This window comes from Caretta caretta, chromosome 26 (assembly GCF_965140235.1).
Source record: "Caretta caretta isolate rCarCar2 chromosome 26, rCarCar1.hap1, whole genome shotgun sequence".
NCBI classification, from domain to species: domain Eukaryota; kingdom Metazoa; phylum Chordata; order Testudines; family Cheloniidae; genus Caretta; species Caretta caretta.
Window position 1 is genome coordinate 6,766,425 of NC_134231.1, and position 15,889 is coordinate 6,782,313.

Below are 15,889 nucleotides of genomic sequence, written 5' to 3' on the forward strand. Positions count from 1 at the left end.
TGGCTTGGTGGGGTGTGGGTCTGGGTGCTGGCTTGGTGGGGTTCAGTGAGGTGAATACCAGGATGGTGACTGGGAGCAGAGAGGAGGTGATAGCCGTGGTGAAGGAGGAAGGATGGAGAGGCAGTGGGGTGGATAGAGGCAGGAGCATGGACAGATGGAGTGGGTGGGTGGTGGGAGATGCAGGGAAATGGATGGAAGAGAAGAGATGCAAGGAGTGCAGGGGGAGGGGTGCAGAGGATGGATGGAAGGGAAAAGTGTAGGGGGAGGGGTCTAGGGGATGGATAGAAGGGAAGAGGGGTAGGGGAATGGGGGGAGGGATGCAGTGGATGGAGGGATGGAAGGGAAGAGGGGCAGGGGTGGGTGCAGGGGATGGATGGATGGATAGAAGGGAAGAGGGGCAGGATCGGGTGCAGGGGATGGATGGAAGGGAAGAGGGGCAGGGGGCATGCAGGGGACGGATGGATGGAAGGGAAGAGGGGCAGGGGGCATGCAGGGGATGGATGGAAGGGAAGAGGGGCAGGGGCGGGTGCAGGGGATGGATGGAAGGGAAGAGGGGCAGGGAGGGGTGCAGGGGATAGATGGATGGAAGGGAAGCGGGGCGGGGCGGGTGCAGGGGATGGATGGATGGAAGGGAAGAGGGGCAGGGGCGGGTGCAGGGGATGGATGGATGGATGGAAGGGAAGAGGGGCAGGGGCGGGTGCAGGGGATGGATGGATGGAAGGGAAGAGGGGCAGGGGGAGAGGTGCCGAATAGCGGGCGAGGGGTGGTAGCAGCAAAGGCAGAGGGCGGTGAACTCCCCCCAGACTCATGGGCACCTGAGCTGTCTCCCCCCCCTCTTGGCTGAGCGGCCTCTGCCAGGCCCGGCCTGGCCCAGGAAGTGCCCCGCTCCCCCTCTCAGCCAATGGGCAGCTGGGGGGGAGAGACAGGGGCGGGGCCTGTGGCTGGTTCTTGTTTTTGTGAATGAAACCAGGCGGTGGGCGAGCCCGGCCGGGAGCTGCAGCGCCCGCGGGCTCAGGGACAGCGCGGCCGGGAGCGGGGCGGCGGCGGGGCCACGCGCCGTGCCTTGGGGCAGCCCCAGCTGGCGGGAGAGAGGCGCCGGGGCCGGGGCCGGGCCGGGGCCGGGAGGATGCTGCTGGGGAGGACGCGGCGGTGGCTGTAGGCGCCGAGCAAGGGCCCGCATCCTCCCGGGGGCCGGCGCGGACCGTCGCGGGGGAGCCGCTGGGCGGCCGAGCTTAGCCCCCAGCGCCGCCCGGGGTGCCAGGATCTGAGCGGCGCGCTTCTGACCATGGACACGTCTCCCGGGGGGAGCTTCCTTCTGCCCACTGGAAATTCCCCGCTATGTGTCGGTGTAAGTAAGCGAGCTCCCGGAGCATCCTCCTACCGCCGCCCCGGGCTGAGCAGGGAAAGCGGCCGGGCCATTTAACCAGGCGCGCCCCAAAACCTTGCCTGCAGCCGCCGGGGGTTGTTGAAGGTGCCCCGCTCCGGAGAGGCTGCAACGCCAAATCCCGAGTTTCTTGCCGTGCCCCGGGTTGGATTTGCACTGACGTGGGTGCCCTTTGCCAAGGCTCTTCGGGCCGATTAGATTTCACTGCATAAGTCCAGGCAGTATAGCCAGGCTCGCCTTTTAGTTCTGATTCCTCCCCGTTCCTAAAATCGTTGCAATATAGAGGCGTTTGGTGACTGTGTGGGGTGGGGTGTGTTTGTGCAGAAGCTTTGCATTTTGTTATTGCTTTTTTATATATACTATATTTACAGTTTAGTTGTGCTTGATTTGCAAAAGCCTTGCAAACATGTTTGTGTTTTGTTTCCGCTTGGTTTGCACTGTGCCCTCTGTTTAGATTTGCATTTCCTTCGGCATTGCAATTATCAGGACTACTACTACAAATAATATTGTGCAAGGCCTTAGCCTACAAGATTCTTGGCACCTAGTTTCTCTTTTTTTCCACTGGATGCCTCCGATGAAGTGAGCTGTAGCTCACGAAAGCTTATGCTCAGATAAATTGGTGAGTCTCTAAGGTGCCACAAGTCCTCCTTTAGTTTCTCTTCTGATCATCTTTTGTTGGAGATGCTCTGATTTCACCTGCCCGCCCTTTCCAGTGGCTCAGCAGGTTCCCAGTTGGTGCTGCATTCATGAGACCATTCTATTTTTGTTGCATTCCTTCTGTTTAACGGGATTTGTGCGCGCGCGCCTGCCTCTTTATGTTGCAAGATGCTGGGATGGAGGATTTTTAGCCTGAGAGTTGCTAGGAAACACTCTGGGCTCCCTGGGGTGATTCTTTAGTTTCCTTGGTAACCAGAGACTGGGGCTGCCGAAAATGAACCAATCTCAGTTCTCCTGGGGAGGTAAAGGGGGTAGATTCGGTGCCTTGGGAGGGGGATCCAGAGAAGGGCTAAGGGGGAACGGTGAAGGTTTGGATCAGGGAGCCGTACTTATGGGGTGCATTGCGGTCAGGGAATAAGGGGTTGCATTGGAGATGGGGCAGAGAGAGGAGCCCATCGTGGGGAAGGGGAATGGCTGAGAGAGGGTTTATGGGGTGATTTAGGGTTTCAGGGTGGCTCAGGAGAGGGAACGAAGCAGATGCAAGGGGAAAGACGAGAAGGATTGAGAGGGGGTTATTACTGGGGGCATATGGAGGGGAAGCCTCTGGCACAACCTCAGGGCCTGATCCATCTCATTCCATTTACCTCAGTGGGAGTTGGATCGGTTCCTGGCGTGGACACGGAAGAGGGGAATGAGGAGATGGGACGTTGGATTGTAGGAGGTAGATGTAACAGCGATAATGAAATGTGTCTCTGGCAGGGTGAAATGTCACATGGGCATTGATTTGCCACACACACACACCAGTTGCTGTGGCAGAAGTTTCACATTTCCTTCATTTTGTGCCATCCTTTTCCTCTCCCGTCTCCTGCATTTCTTTGCATGGATGCTGAAGCCTGCTCTTGCTGGCATTCTGTTTTTTAACTCCCTACATTTCTACCATGGGGGCCTGAGTTAAAAACTAACCTGTGCTTAGACAAATGGGCTCCGAACTTACTGCACAGGGGTTAATGCCAAGACATATGCCACTGAACCAAAGCCCGCCAGGCGATCCCGAGGCACACAGCGTCCACCTTCCAAATGGACCCCACGTCACCCAAAATTCTGGCTCTGCTCTGCAATTTGCTTCTTGGTTTAACTGATGGGCACTTTGGGGGCACTGGGAAGAACATGTTGTAGTTATACGTTTCAGAGGCCTTCCGAAGAGCTTACTACTCCCACTTCTCTCCTCTTCTAGGGCTGAACTGTGGAGGGGGCTAGGAGGAGCATGGGGCTTGGGCAGAGAAGTGGGAGTCCTCGGGCAGGATTCCTTATGGCTGCTTTAAAAAAATTCTGTTTGTCTGATGTCTTTGCCTTGTGCCCATCGCCACAGTATCTGAGCACCTACCTAAAGCTCCTTTTCTTTCCTGGCATTGCAGTTAGCAGAGGTCTTCTTCAGCAGGATATGAGCACCTCAGTTAAAATAATCTTTGTCCTGGGACATGCTGGTTTCCCCATCAGCTCAGGAGCTGGCCTGATGCGTTGTCTTTGAACCCACAAAACCTGGGGCCTGATCCTGCTAGGTGCTGAGCCCCTGCAAGTGAAGAGTGCTCAGCGTCTGCCAGAATGGGGCTCCTAAGGAGCTGGGCAGGGATGGTATCATTGGAAAGTCCCTTTAGTACTTTTAGCTTCGGCTACGGAAAGCTGCATTCACATCCCCTTCCGCAGCTCTCCGTTGCTATCGTTACCTTGGTATTAACTCTGCGTGCCTGTGGGCTGGTGAAGGCACACAGCACCTCAGAAGACCTTTGCCTAGAGGTAACGCTGCTCGAGAGAGAGTTCAAACCTGGGCAACTTGGGTTTGTGGTTACAAAGAGAAGCTCTTTTCCCCTCTTTCCTCCCCACGGTAGCCTTGCAAATCCCTGGTTTAAGCTGCCATGAGTTAATTCTGTTTGCTGCGGACACCTGCTCGCTACATGTCCAGAGCTTGGCACTGGCAAAGCATGGCCGTTTGTGCCTAGGGCTGCTGAGAGCTGGCTCGGAGCCTTGGCCTCGCCATGCCCAGTTACAACTCCAACAGCGCAAACATCCTCCCAGCGGGGTGGGAGGGTGTGTGTGTGTAGACATCTGCCAGGTGGGGGAGAGAGGGAGGATGTGTTTGCTCAGGTGGATCTGGAAGCTTCCCAACACTGGGAAGGGAGGAACAGGGGAAAAAAATCTCTTTCACATGACCAAGCATGAGCCTGGGCTGGGAGGGAGGAGAGTCCAAGCAAACAGACAGGGCATGTGTCTTATCAGAGGCAGAGCAGTGCATGCTTCCAGGAACCCATTACACTGTAAAGGGAATTCGCCTGGAGTGCACATTGAGAAGGGGTGGGGAACTGCCTTCACTCCGTTCCCCTTCCAAGGGCTGTTTGTTGTTCTCTGCTCAGAGCTGCTTTGGGTGGCCTGGTCCCCGCTGGGCTCTCATTGGGAGAGCGGGGGAAGCAGCCGGCCAAGGTCTCTGCAGATCAGGGTGGCTGGGGCCGTCAGGGGTGTGAGGAAGGGGGAGAAGCTCATGAGGACCCCGGACGAGATTCCCTGCTAGGAGAAATGACTCCGAGCGTGTGACAGACGGAGCGACTCGGACGGCCTGGCAGCTGCCCCCTCCGTGGGAAGGTTCTCTGGGAGGGGCACAGACCATGCGGGAGTCCCTTTAAATCGGGCCTTGTGAGTAAGGCAGGAACGGAGGTGAAGCTGGAGGGTGCCCACTCCCCGGTGCATTCCCAGGCACTGTCCCTTGCCCAAGCAACCAGTGCTGTTTCCCAGATCCCCCCTGCCCTGGCTCTGAGCACCTGCAGGGAGCGTTGCAAATCCCAGGGTCCCAGCCCGCTGCTCAGTGGCAGCAGAGGCTGAAGTGGGTGTAAGTTTCATTCTCTTTCCGCAGGTGCGAGTTTCCCTAGGTTGGGTGCTCCCAGGAGATCCCAGCCCCGGGCCTCGCCCTAGGTGCTGGCCACGTCCTAGGTCTCAGTCAACGGTGCTTGTTAATTGGCTATCTCCCCTGGGGTTTGCCATTGCTCTGCCTGGGAAATCTTTTCCCACTAGGATGAGTAGGATGGCTGCTTCCTGCCTGCAGAGTTTGGGTGGGGGTGGCTGGCCACTCTGGGGGAAGAGAGGACCCCCTTCCACTTGGCCAGTGGAGGGCTCTCTGTGGAGAGTGGGGGGTCCACCCTACTGTGGCCCATTGGCTCTCTGGAAGGGAGCCCACCTTGATGAGAACCAGGAGCCCCCCATGTGTGCCCAGTGGCTCTGTGGGAAGAGGCCCATGTTGATCATGTGGGCCCAGTTGCTCTCTGGGATAGCAGGACCTCTCTCCCGCGGATTAGTCCAAGGGCTTTCTTGGGAGCAGAGGAGGCAGAGGCTGGCCTGGTGTGGCACCCAGAGCTGCCTTGCAAACAGGTCTGGAGCACTGATCCAGCGTTTCCGCTGGCCCCTCGCCCTTGCTTTCTCCCCAGGTCCCAATTAATGGATTCTGACATGGATTATGAGAGGCCAAACGTAGAAACCATCAAGTGTGTTGTGGTTGGGGACAACGCGGTGGGCAAGACCCGTCTCATTTGTGCCCGCGCCTGCAATGCCACGCTGACCCAGTACCAGCTTCTCGCCACCCACGTACCCACGGTCTGGGCCATTGACCAGTATCGTGTTTGCCAGGAGGTGAGTGACGTCTGCTTCGCGGGCAGGACTGGTGCCGACGGGGCTGGGGGGACTGTAGCTGTCACAGGACACCCCTCTCTTGGAGCATGGTGCAGAGGGGTTGTCCAACAGGGCACACACGATCATGATTGCGGTCCACCCTCCCAAGCCAAGTAGAGGCTCAGACCAGGGAATTCTTCCCCTGCCTGGGGTCAGCAGTGTCATTAACTCCCCTTTAATGTCCTACCTCCAGGGGGAGAAGGGAGCTAGCTAATTCCATCCCCTGCCCCTTCCCCTCTGCAACCTTACTTAGAAGGTGGCTGACCTTTTCTGTTCCCTCAGGTGCTGGAGCGCTCCCGAGATGTGGTAGATGATGTTAGTGTGTCCTTGCGACTCTGGGATACCTTTGGGGACCACCACAAAGATAGACGCTTCGCTTACGGAAGGTAGGGTGACAAAGTGGTCTTTCCTGCGGGCCTAGGAACTAGAAGGAGAAAAAGCATGAAAGGGCAGGTGCATTGCCCCCCGGGGGGGGGGGGGGGGGGTGAGTGGCGTGGGAGGGCTGGCTTCCATGCCAGCAATGTGCATTGCTGTTCTGGGGGGCTGCTCCCATGTTGGGGAGTGTGCATTGTACCGTGGGGGGGAGAGGAGGGTTGGCTCCCATGTGGGGGAGTGTGCATTGCATCCTAGCCGGGAGGAGAGCTGGTTTCCATGCAGGGATATGTGCATTGCACCCCTGGGGGAGGGGAGGCTGGTTCCTGTGCGGGGATGTGTGCATTGCACCATGAACGGGGACAGAGGGCTCACTTCCATACAGGGAGTGTGCATTGCACTTGCGAGGGGGAGACTGGCTCCCCTTCTAGCCTTAGGTAAGTCGAGGGTGCAAATGGTACAAGTCACTAATGGTTCACATTGTATTGAGTTTGAGGTTGGTGAAACACACCCACAGAGTTTATTTAATACAGACATCTATCCCTGAAATCACAGAAAAATGAAATAAAGCAAGATAAATATAACAACCCTCTTCTCCTACCTCATCATGCATACTTATAGCCTTAGGCTCGCACAAAATAAAGCAGTCTCCAAATGTTGACATACATACAACCTTATGGAGACTGGTACCAGCAAAAATAGAAGAAAAGGCAAGGGGAGGTCCCCACAAGACAACTTGTTCATACTCAGGCTTCCGCCATGGTCATCCCTGATGTCCCAGGTGGGGCTTGGTCTGATCATCTTTTATACACATTTTCCTGTTCCATCCACATGTGTCCAGGACCGTATTTGATCAGGTTTCAGCCCCTGCCCATGAGTGATATTCTGGCTAGGCACAATTCAACTTCCCACAGGTAATACCTCGGTTACATCAATTATTGTCCCGATGTGGTTTTTCCATGGTTACATATACCCCAAAACCCCCTAGAAATCCATTACTTCAGCCTTCTGTGATGTACTTTTCAGCACAAGCTACATATTGCAAGATGTTGCTAAATCTTCTAACCTTACATTAAGCAGTCTTGCTAACTCCTTTGCTAGACTATCAAAACTAGTAACAGGCCCACAATGCCACAGCTTATGGCCAAGCCTGCCTTAGTGGTTATCCGGATTCTTATGTTTCTCTACTTGCATGTTTTGCATAGCTACTGTTTCACTATTTTAAAGCATTTTAAAGCACAGAATATATAATTTAATCTTGCACCCTAAACTCAGGTCTGGATTTACAGGTCAACACCATGCAGGGAACCAGCCTTTCCTCCTGGTGCTGACCCCTTGTGCAGGGAGTTTGCCTTGCACTTATGCACCTGTGCAGGATAGGTGCATATGCTCCCATGCTTGAATCCTGTATGGGATGAGTGCATGGCCCCTGGGGGACAAAATCGTAATGGAACCCTGTCTCTTCTCCACTCTCAGGTCTGATGTCGTGGTTTTATGCTTCTCCATTGCTAACCCGAACTCCCTGCACCATGTTAAGACCATGTGGTACCCAGAGATCAAGCACTTCTGCCCCCGAGCACCTGTCATCCTGGTGGGCTGCCAGCTTGACCTTCGCTATGCTGACCTGGAAGCAGTCAATCGAGCCAGACGACCCTTGGCCAGGTAGAGATTGGGATAAAGCAGCATACAGGATGTGAGGAATGTCAGGGTAAGCCCCAGGGGACACATATTGCTTACCAGGGAGCAGACGACCGCTTGCAGAGAGGCGAGGCAGCAACTCCCTCCAGATGGACCCATGCTGTGAAATCGGCAATACAGAGCAATTCTCTTTTGGGCATGTCTGTGGGAGAGGAACAGAGAGGGAGAAGGGAGGGAAAGAATAGAGGACAGCGAGGAGGGGAGAAAAATAAGACGAAGAGAGAGCCAAGATGGCATTGGTTGACCCCTGGGTATGATGTTCCTGGCCCCAGGCAGCCTGATCGGCCCGAGGGAGTTCTGTGTTTGCCACTGCACAGGGCCTTATGCTCCCCTATGTTGTACCTCTGCGCAGTCCCCTTGCTATGTGTTTCAAGGTCGCTGGGTCTCTGAGCAGCTCTTACTGTTGTTCCCCACCCTTCTCTGTTCCAGGCCAATCAAACCCAATGAGATTCTGCCACCAGAGAAGGGGAGGGAGGTGGCCAAGGAGCTGGGCATCCCCTATTACGAGACCAGCGTGGTAGCCCAATTCGGCATCAAGGATGTCTTTGACAACGCCATTCGGGCCGCCCTCATCTCCCGCCGGCACCTGCAGTTCTGGAAGTCCCACCTCCGCAACGTCCAGAGGCCGCTGCTCCAGGCCCCTTTCCTGCCTCCCAAGCCACCCCCACCCATCATCCTGGTCCCAGACCCCCCTTCCAACAATGAGGAGCACCCAGCCCACCTGCTGGAGGACCCACTGTGTGCAGATGTCATCCTAGTGCTGCAAGAGAGGATCAAAATCTACGCCCACAAGATCTACCTCTCCACCTCCTCCTCCAAGTTCTACGACCTGTTTCTGATGGACCTGAGTGAGGAGGACCAGCAGGGTGCGGCTGGGGGCAGTTCCGGGGCCACCGCTGCCGCCGAGCGGATGCTGCACCAGGAGGAGAGGCACCACGGGCGTGACTTCCTCCTCCGAGCCGCCAGCTTCGACATCTGCGAAAGCACCGAGGAGTTCAGCTCCAGCCAGCATCCACCGTGCCTTAGAGCCTCCACCAGCGATGGGATCCTACGAGGCAACAGCTACGAGAAAGGGCAGCGCGGGCTGAGGCGGGGGAGGATCCTGTCCTCCTGGAGCCGTGCCTTCGTCAGCATCCAGGAGGAGATGGCAGACGACCCCCTGACCTACAAGTCCCGGCTCATGGTGGTGGTGAAGATGGACCCTTCCATCCAGCCGGGGCCCTTCCGGGCGGTGCTCAAGTACTTGTACACGGGGGAGCTGGACGAGAACGAGCGGGACCTCATGCACATTGCCCACATCGCTGAGCTGCTGGAGGTCTTCGACCTCAGGATGATGGTAGCCAACATCCTGAACAACGAAGCTTTCATGAACCAGGAGATCACCAAAGCATTTCATGTCAGGAGGACCAACCGTGTGAAGGAGTGCCTGGCCAAGGGGACTTTCTCTGGTACGGCCCAGGGGGTTCCCTGTTGGAGCGATAGCTGTGGGGGACTCGACTGCTCAGGTGGTGGGGGTTTGTTCACCAGTGAGGAGGAGCCGGGGGCTCTGGGGACTGGGTGTGGGGAGCCTTTATCACCTCCCTCTGGGCCTGGACGTGACACAGGGAGCCTTTCTGAGTCTGGTCTGGGTCAGTTGTGACTGAGAGTTGACACCATTTGATGGCTATTAGATGGCCCGTGAGTGAGAAGGTGCATCTCAATCCAATTCCTGGACAGGCATCTGTATCTCAGCTGCCACTCTTGGGATCCCTTGTTTGCAGTCTCAGGAAAGGGACCCAAGGACTGAGTGGGCCGTGGAGGCCGAACTCTGAGGCTTAGCCGTGCTCCCGCCAGAAAAGGGCTGAGGCACGTTAATGGGGCAGCTTCCGGCACTGCTGCCCAGGATGTCAATGTGCTACCAATATACAGGCTGTCCCTCTTCAAGGCTGTCCAGCCCAGCCTTTCCCCCACGGCTTCTGGAGAGCTTCCAGTGCAGGTTTTATGTAATTGTGACGTCATAGTTTCTTTCTCCCAGAAAGCCCTAGCTCTAGCATCTGGTGTCCTGCAAAATTTCTGCCCTCCAGCCAGTTTTCCAGCTCCGGTTATTTAAACGAGCAGCTCGAGCAACTTAGTTTCCACTTGTTCTGGATTATGTAGAATTGTCCCCTTTCATGATGGGAAACCCACCATTTATGGGACATACCTGGGCCCTGAGACCCCTTCCAGGGCTTCTGAAACCACATCCCGGTAGGACATTGCCATGATATTCCAGTGCCATGTCATCACGCTTTGTCGTGACATCATGGTACGATGTTATGACATCTTGACGTAAACGTCCCAGCATCACCCTGTCTGAATTTGTTCCATTCAGACAAACCCCAAGGTCACATAAGTAGCCAGTAGCTCCTCTGAATTAGAACTCGGGTTCCAGGGGATCCGGGGAAGACAGCGAGGTCCTGGGGATAGGGAATCAAGAAAGGTGGCTTCTTCCACTCTCAGGTCTGCCAAGGATTGGTTTGCAGGCGTTTATCCTTTTGTGCCTTTGCTTCCCCATCTGTAAAATGGGAGTCGTGTTACCTGTGTAGAGCACGCTCAGAGCTGTGTCTGAAAGGCCCTGTCTAGGTGGTATGTGTTCTGCCGGGCTTTGTTCCAAGCCCTCCCGCAGGATGCTCACAAGCAGGCAACTGAAGATAGGAAAACCTTGTAGAGCGTCGTGTCCAGAGACTTGGCTTCTCCTGGATTGTTCCCTGGGGCGACTGCCTCTTCTGGGCCTGCGGGTTCGGCCTCAAAGTTATATCCTTGCTGGGTTTCTTGTAGGGAGGGGCAGAGACGCTGAGGCCGCTACACACATGGGGGGCGGTTGACAGGCTGCGAGCTCCTTCCTTGATGGACGCCCCTTTGCTTGGTTGCAGATGTCACCTTCATCCTGGACGACGGTGCTATCAGTGCCCACAGGCCCTTGCTCATCTCCAGCTGCGACTGGATGGCTGCTATGTTCGGGGGTCCGTTTGTGGAGAGCTCCACTCAAGAGGTGAGGAGGGCAGCAGCAAACGCCGTGGCAGGGTTGGGATTTGCCTTCTCTTGCTCTCCCTCCCTGCAGCCCCGCCCGGTGCTGCCGAGAGTCCTAGAGAAGGGAACGCAGCCTGCTCCATGCAGCACCCGAACAGCGGTTCTGAGGAGCAGACACTTCCGCTCCCTGCATCGCTGTCGTGGCATCCCAGTGGCCCAGAGCTACAGCATTAAGGAGGGAAAGAGAGAGACTGAAAAAAGCCGAAGTGCCTTTTGCACTGACTCAGTGCTTTCCCTCTCTCTAGCCAGGGCCCATGGGGCAGAAAGGGAGGGAAGCCAAGATTTCACAGCAAGCAGTGACTGGCTGGGGTCAAAGGGAAAAGTCCACTCAGCAGATCCTGTAGGTTCCACGGAGCAGGAGGAGACCGGGCAGGGGAAAAGGGACATTTGGGAGGGCAAAGGGGAGTTCCTGAGACAGATCTCTCCATTACACACAAGCCCCTCTGTGCCACTCGGACAGCATAAAGTAGCCTTGACGTGAGTGGGAATGGTCCCCCGAGATCCCCCTTGCACAGCTTGAGAACTCACGGAAGGACACTGTTCCCAGTGTAGTGGGTGGCCGGAGCGCCGTGCACTGTGGCTGTTCTCTGCTCCCCAGGGTCCATAGGGGGTGAATATGTTCTAGCAGCCTTGGGGCCGTTCTGACTTACACATGGGGCCAGGCAGGGCCCCAGAACAGCTGGAGAATACAGGAAGTGCAAAGGGGGCTGAAAGTCCGTCCTCCCTCTCCCTCCCTCAGCACAGGAAGGGGGTAAATGAGAATCAGGCTCAAGCACTTTTCGGGGCCATTGCCCACGCTGTGCATGGCCTGATTGAGAACGAGAAGTCTGAAGAGACAAAGAAAAGCTCAGACAAAGGGGTGGGGGTGCAGTCAGACAAGGGGTCGGTCAGAAAAAGGTGCCGGCAGACAGACAGACAGGGACGGTTCGGGGGTGGTGCAGGGAGCATTTGTGCCAGGGCAGCTTACCCTGCTTGGCCACGGACAGCTGAAATCCCCAGCGCGGACAAGGAGGCGTGGGTGCAGCCAGGCCACAGAAAGACCAAGCAGGTGCGATTGAACCAGACAGATTCCTGCTGCGTGGGGGCTGGGGAGAGGCAGCGCGTGCATCCCCAAGCACTGGGAGCGTGGGGCAGGGTACAGAGCCTGCCCGCCCTGTGGAAGGTAACCCTGTCTGGGTCCACACCCCTCCTGCACAGGTGGTGTTCCCTTACACCAGTAAGAGCTGCATGCGGGCTGTTCTCGAGTACCTGTACACCGGCCAGTTCAGCTCGAGCCCGGACCTCGACGACATGAAACTCATCATCCTGGCCAATCGGCTGTGTCTGCCGCACCTGGTGGCTCTCACAGGTAACTTGGGGGGATGTGAGAAGGGCCTGTGGTCAGGCAGCACCCAGGGCAAGCCAGGCTTTGTCACCCACAACCACATCCTGAATCAGGGGAAGGGGGGTTCTGTGACCCTAGCTTACAGCTAGAAATGAATCTGAATGATCAGGGACTGGGGGGTGGGGGTGGGGGGCTGCTGGGGTCACTGGCCCCTGTGGAGAAGGCAGCGAAAGCTGGGATGTGACCATTTTATCTGGAGTTCCTTCCTCCATCAGTGAGTGAAAGGACCCAGAGGCCCTCCCTAATCGGGGACTCCATATACCCATCTCCATCGGAAAGGGTGGTGACTTAGGGAGACGGGCTTTGGGGTTCTTCTGCCAGCTTTCCAAGGTTCATCCCAAAGCGGGTTGAACCCGAAAACCAGTGCCCAGTAGGATGGCCTGACAGCGCTTGTCCATGTAAGGGAGGGGGCTTGGGACCCCATGAGTATGGGCTGGCTTGGTGAATCATTGCTGTTCAGAGGCATGACAAGCTCAGTGCTGAGTCTCCCACTAGGAGTGTGGGTTGCAACATGGCAGACGCACCCTGCTGGGTCTGTCACCATTACCCATCTCACACAGGTCCAGTGGCTTGGTGCTGGAGGTAAAGCCGGCCGGAGGGCAACACAGGTCCACTTGCCTGAGTGGTTGTCTGTAGAACGCTCCCTAACCCCTCTGTGTGTGTTACAGAGCAGTACATGGTGGCGGGCCTGATGGAGGCGTCGCAGATGTTGGTGGATATCGATGGGGACGTCCTCGTGTTCCTGGAATTGGCACAGGTACGAGTTGCTCATTTCTGGGCAGTTCCAGTGCTGCCCTGTGGCTTTTCGTGGCCCGCTGGCGATGGCTGTTGCTGCACTCGCAGGGGGATGAGAACTCCAGGAGCGAAAGGACAGGAAGATGAAGTGGAGCTAGATAGAGAGCTTTTGAGAGCAGTTCTTCATGCTCTATGATCCCGTCAAGTCTTGCACACTACCACAGGGCCAGCTTGGGTCGCTGGCTGGATGGGAGACCTATAAGAGACACTGGACTGTGCATGAAGTGGTGTGGGTGGAACTCTTCCATCAGCACTGAATCTAATGGCTCACCGGTGGGTGTTTGGGGCTGCCCCCTTTCAAACAGGATGTGAAAGCAACATCCTGACCTCTCGCGGTCACGGAAAACCCTATTGCAGGGTGGCCGAATTCCAGGGTGGGTAACTGCCTGTCGCATTTCCAGCGGGATGCCATGTTCTCCTCCACTTCTCTAAAGGGCTCTGCGGTAGCTGTGCATTGATAAACGACGCCTGCCTTCCACCCCAGAGGTGGCTGCACTGCAGTGGCGGTAGTTTGTAAGGCAGGTGATGTCCCCTTGCAGGCATTGCGCTGGTGCTCATAATGGTCGATCTCTCTTCCAGTTTCACTGCGCGTACCAGCTTGCAGACTGGTGCCTTCACCACATCTGCACTAATTACAACAACGTCTGTCGGAAGTTCCCCCGGGATATGAAGGCCATGTCAGCAGGTCAGTGCTCGCTGCTGCCTTTTTCATCACCCACCAGGACAGTGGAGCGGAGTACAGCTGGGAGGGACGGTGGGGTCAGCCCTAAGAGGCCCAGGGAGGGGTAGCCAGGAGAGCACTGCCCTGCATCCTGGGAAGGGGTAGTGAGCTCAGCGCTGTGGGCACTTGCCACTGCAGGGCTTGGTGGGATGCCACCTCCTCTGGTTTTGTTGTTAACATGCCCCTGGGCTGCCTCTCCCTGCAGAGAACCAAGAGTACTTTGAGAAGCACCGCTGGCCGCCTGTCTGGTACCTGAAGGAAGAGGATCACTACCAGCGGGCCAAGAAGGAGCGTGAGAAGGAAGACTACCTCCACCAGAAACGGCAGCCCAAGAGGAGGTGGCTTTTCTGGAACACCTCCTCCTCCCCTTCTGCCTCCCCTTCCTCATCAGCAGCCACAGCCTCCTCCTCCTCCTCTTCTTCCTCCTCCTCCTCCTCAGCTGTGGTTTGACAGCCCCCCCTTGCCCTCGCTCCAACATCCCTGTGAGAAGGCGGTGGCCGACCGACCTGTACCAGCATCTGGTCCACCAGGCTTGGAGTAGACACCACCGCTAAGCCATTCCGTGGAGAATGTGGAAAGAGTCCTTGGTAGGGTGGGCACATACCATACAGGGGGGCTCAGGACTTTGAGCCCCTGGATCCCCTTAGGAGTTCTCCAGGGTCCTGCTCCCTGCTGTAGTTGCTCTGGCTAGAGACAAGGACTGGGTGGCTTTCAGAGGAGGGCCCCCACAGCGGAGTTGCTGGCTTTGCAGAGACTTGTTAGCAGGAGAACCTCACATTTAGCGGAGCGTGAGCTTTCTTTTGTTTGAAAAATATTCTACAAGGAGAAAAATGAAATTCCTTCGGGTTCTGCTTTTATTTTTTAACTGGAGGTTGTGTCTTGTTTTGTCCAATGGTGACTCACTCCTCCTCACGCCTGGAACATTTCAAACCACAGCAGGAGCATGCCCTGAGATTTCCGCTGGGGCTCCTTTGACAGGGAGCAGCCTGTTTCTCTTTGCACTTACCGGCCTGGCTCTGGCCTCTGGAACATTTGCTTAGGCAGGGTGCATTTCCTGGGACCAGCCTAAGCCTGGACAACCTTCCAGGAAAGCCCCATGGACATCCAAACCGCTTCAGCCTGGGAATCAGTCTTGCTTTGTTGCAGGTGGAGAGTATCTTCACGAAGCATCCAGCTCCTCTGACTGAGAGCCCCACCCCAGTCCTCTGCCTTCCTTCCTGCTTAGCCAGCTCTCCCAGGAGGATGTTGCATTTAACAATCCCAGCTGGGGTCTGCTGAGATTCTGTGAAGAGGCTGCAGGTTTAGCCAGGGCCAAGTGGGGGGCGGGGAATGAGCTGAGAAGCAGCCTACCCAGAGGACTGTTTTGGGACAGGCTGCTTCTGCACCAGTGTGGGACCCCAGACTCTGACTTCTTTTTAAAAGACCCCTCACACACACACACACCCCAACTCCCAGTGGTTGGGATTTGAGCTTTGAAGGCTCCATTGTAATAAATGGTATTTTAAAGACCAGCATGGTCCCTGTGTGTTTGGAAGGAAGCAGGTGCTGTTTGGGAAGGCAGGGCCCACCTGCCACTGCGGATATCAGTCCTGACTAATCACTCCCATGCCCCCACCAAGCCAGCCACACACCTGGCAAAGCCACGGGCTGGCTGGAGGTAGTTTAAGGCAAAGCAGCTGAGTACCGCCACTCACATGAAATGGTTTAACAGCAGAGCCGTCGATCAACCTCACGCAGGCAAAGCTCCCATTCAAGTCAGCAGGAGTTTTGCTACAGGCCTGCCTAATACTATTTAGCAGGCTCCATCCAGAGAGGCACAGAGCAGCGATTTGCTGGCAGCCACATGCTGAATCCAAATTCAGCCAAGGAGCCAGCCTGTAGTCTGATGCCCTCTCCAATTGAGGGTGGTACCTCAGGGCCTGCAGTCAGGGGAACAAGGCAAAGGGAGAGAACATGTGTGCTTTGGCATGGTCATCTCTTTTGATAAAGAGAGCATCTGGAACCTGTTCTAGCCCATCCCAACAACTGTTGAAGGAAGAGCTGTCCCACAGAGCAGCTTTGGAGGATGCTAGTTTCATATACAGGTGTCTTGAAGGATCTTTAAAATATATTTTTATAC

The 15,889-nt window shown here is 56.1% G+C and overlaps 1 protein-coding gene across 5 annotated transcripts in view; it reads left to right on the forward strand.

Annotated features, from left to right (window-relative positions):
• RHOBTB2 (Rho related BTB domain containing 2) overlaps window positions 1-15,281 on the forward strand; it is a 29,856-nt gene extending 14,575 nt beyond the window's left edge. For 2 of the 5 annotated variants that reach the window (XM_048829315.2, XM_048829318.2), the window contains 9 exons: window positions 5,512-5,713; window positions 6,035-6,138; window positions 7,601-7,786; window positions 8,252-9,270; window positions 10,714-10,832; window positions 12,068-12,218; window positions 12,923-13,011; window positions 13,629-13,734; window positions 13,976-15,281. In XM_048829315.2, the coding sequence (XP_048685272.1) occupies window positions 5,512-5,713; window positions 6,035-6,138; window positions 7,601-7,786; window positions 8,252-9,270; window positions 10,714-10,832; window positions 12,068-12,218; window positions 12,923-13,011; window positions 13,629-13,734; window positions 13,976-14,220 (2,221 nt within the window). In that variant the 3' untranslated portion in view covers window positions 14,221-15,281. Of the gene's footprint in view, window positions 1-1,104; window positions 1,349-1,774; window positions 2,004-4,599; window positions 4,727-5,511; window positions 5,714-6,034; window positions 6,139-7,600; window positions 7,787-8,251; window positions 9,271-10,713; window positions 10,833-12,067; window positions 12,219-12,922; window positions 13,012-13,628; window positions 13,735-13,975 lie in introns of those variants that run through there. The other 3 variants (XM_048829316.2, XM_075123485.1, XM_048829317.2) reach the window with 3 other exon arrangements.
• The last annotated feature ends 608 nt before the right edge of the window (window positions 15,282-15,889 follow it).